The sequence below is a fragment of the Macroventuria anomochaeta genome, assembly GCF_010093625.1.
Source record: "Macroventuria anomochaeta strain CBS 525.71 unplaced genomic scaffold BU25scaffold_48, whole genome shotgun sequence".
Lineage (NCBI taxonomy): Eukaryota > Fungi > Ascomycota > Dothideomycetes > Pleosporales > Didymellaceae > Macroventuria > Macroventuria anomochaeta.
In genome coordinates this window covers 5,922-8,137 of record NW_022985409.1, presented here as the reverse complement: position 1 = coordinate 8,137, position 2,216 = coordinate 5,922, and the positions used below count along the sequence as shown (strand labels likewise).

Genomic DNA, 2,216 nt, shown 5'->3' with positions numbered 1-2,216 from the left:
ATAACCTTTACTATGTCCCAAGGAAGACCAAGAAAGTATGCCACTGCTATTGCTAGCAAAGAGGCAAGAAAAGAACGCGACCGACTACGATATTTGCAAAAGCATCAGCCTCAGTGCCCCCCTGAGTTTATTGCATATGAGCCTCTCCTCCCTGGAGATATACCACGCCCAACACCTACCAATACAGGACTACGCATCAGCTCAGACATCCCTATACCAAGAGATAGAACAAGTGAACATAACCCAACACTGCTGGATAAGCACCCAGAGTGGCAGCTATCTGCTGCTCCCTCTCCAGTCATCAATGATCCAGAGTATACAAGAGAGGTAGAAGAGCTTCAAGAAGCAGAGAAAGAGCAGAACACTGAGCTAGCAGAGCATAATGCTGCCATAGCAGAGTGTATACAAGAACTAGATGACAGAGTTAGAGAGCCATTGATGGGTCTACAGAAAAGCAGAGATTACCATGGAATGGCTATAGACACTGCACCTCAAGAATTGGAAGGGTTGTATCAAAACACAAGTACTAGAAACACACCACAACAAGAAGAGCAAGAAGAACAAGAAGAACAAGAGAAAGGTGACTGTACTAGTACTAGTGCAGGAGCAGGCAATTACCAGGCTGCAGCTTGGGAAAGAGTTTGTGAAGAGAAAAGAAGGAACAGGCACACACAAAACTCTTCAATCACAGTTACAGCTGCTCAAACAGAAGGTGTAGGCCAAGAGGATGACAGCAGCTCTCTTGACCTACAAGATTCTGCTACACCTACACAAACTGTAGAGCAGCAGCAATCTCCAAATCAAGGAGCATCAATTGCCTCCTTACCTTCAAGTACTACAAGCAAGAAACGCAAGAGCCCATTCCCTACCCAGAGTAATACACTCTTGAGTTATTTCCAGCCAAGGCCTACAAGCATATCACCTGCTATTCCAAGGACTCCTCAGCCAGCACACCTACACTCTATCAGTAGAACACCTCAGTTAGGCCATCAGCCTTCTGTTGGTAGTGTAACTGAGCCAGAACATCACTCTTCTGCTGGCATTGGAACCCAGACAGAGTCAGTTGAGAGCACTGCTTCTAAACTTGCAAGGCAACTTTGCTACTTCCATGGATGTACCCACCAAGACCATGCAGAGCAAGAGCTGTCACACAATAGACACCACCAAAGGGATGATGTTCACTCTGAGTGTTCCTCATTTGAGTCAATCACTAGGCTGCTATGTGGAGACTACAACAATGGGACTCCTCTTCCAGATGTCCTGAGCAATCCTTGTTTCAAGAGGGCAGAAGGCTTAGCAGATGGCATTGACTGTCAGGGTGCCTTTGAAGGCACAAGTCCTATAGCCTTGCCTGATGACAGTGGGACACGCAATGAGAAGCTGCCCTTAAGCCTCTGCATGTCCAAATACTATCAAAGCAGCACCACAGCCCGTGTTCCTAAGACCACATTTGACATTGACAGCCTCTGCTGCTTTCCTAGCAGCCTTGGCTTTGCTCGTCAAGGCATTCACTGGCTACCTTATGCAAGCACTGTGCTCAACCTGAGCCACAACATCCACTTCAGTCTCAAGGTCCCAACATATAACCCAAAGGGAGAGCTATGTCAGACAGATCAGCCACTCCATAAGATTCCACATTACTGTTTTGGAACAGCCATTGGCATGGAGTCAGTTCAGATCTACATCTTCTTTCCAGAGCTACATCTTGGAAGTGGTAATGAGCACAGTACATTCCTTTGCAATGAGGACTTCAAGCTTTGGTATGACTCTGTGCTTATGCCAGCTATCCAGAAAAGTGTAGCAGATTCCAATGTTCTGCAGCACTACCCTGTGTCTGCTGAGGTTGCACGTCTAGATGCTACTGTGCTGTCAGCTGAGACTTTTGCAAAGAAGAGCTCCTCAAGAGAACAGCTTCTCAAGTATGCTCTACAGCCACAACATCTGCACCAAATCTGGACTTGTATTCAAGACAGCGTTGCTTGCAATCCCTTGTTTAGTCGCTTTAGAGGTGCTGCACTCTTTGCACACTCTAAAAACACTAAGCTAGAGTACATGACTGAAGACCTGAGTACTACATTCTGCAAGTGGCAGAACTCTTGGTCTAGAGTCACTGATCCACAGTTCTGCAGTAAGGACTCTACCTTTGTTGATCTTGGGAAGCAAGTCACTTCAGAGGATAGCAATCTTTTACACAACACTGTACCAAGCATGCACAA

At 46.3% G+C, this 2,216-nt stretch overlaps 1 protein-coding gene across 1 annotated transcript; it reads left to right on the top strand.

The window, feature by feature from the left end:
* Positions 1-12: 12 nt before the first annotated feature.
* On the top strand, positions 13-2,208 carry BU25DRAFT_481051 (uncharacterized protein; the record flags this gene model as incomplete). Its single annotated transcript, XM_033711078.1, has 2 exons — positions 13-442; positions 497-2,208. Coding segments are annotated over 2 exons (2,142 nt in total), but the record flags the coding sequence as incomplete, so codon positions are not given.
* Between the last annotated feature and the right edge of the window lie 8 nt (positions 2,209-2,216).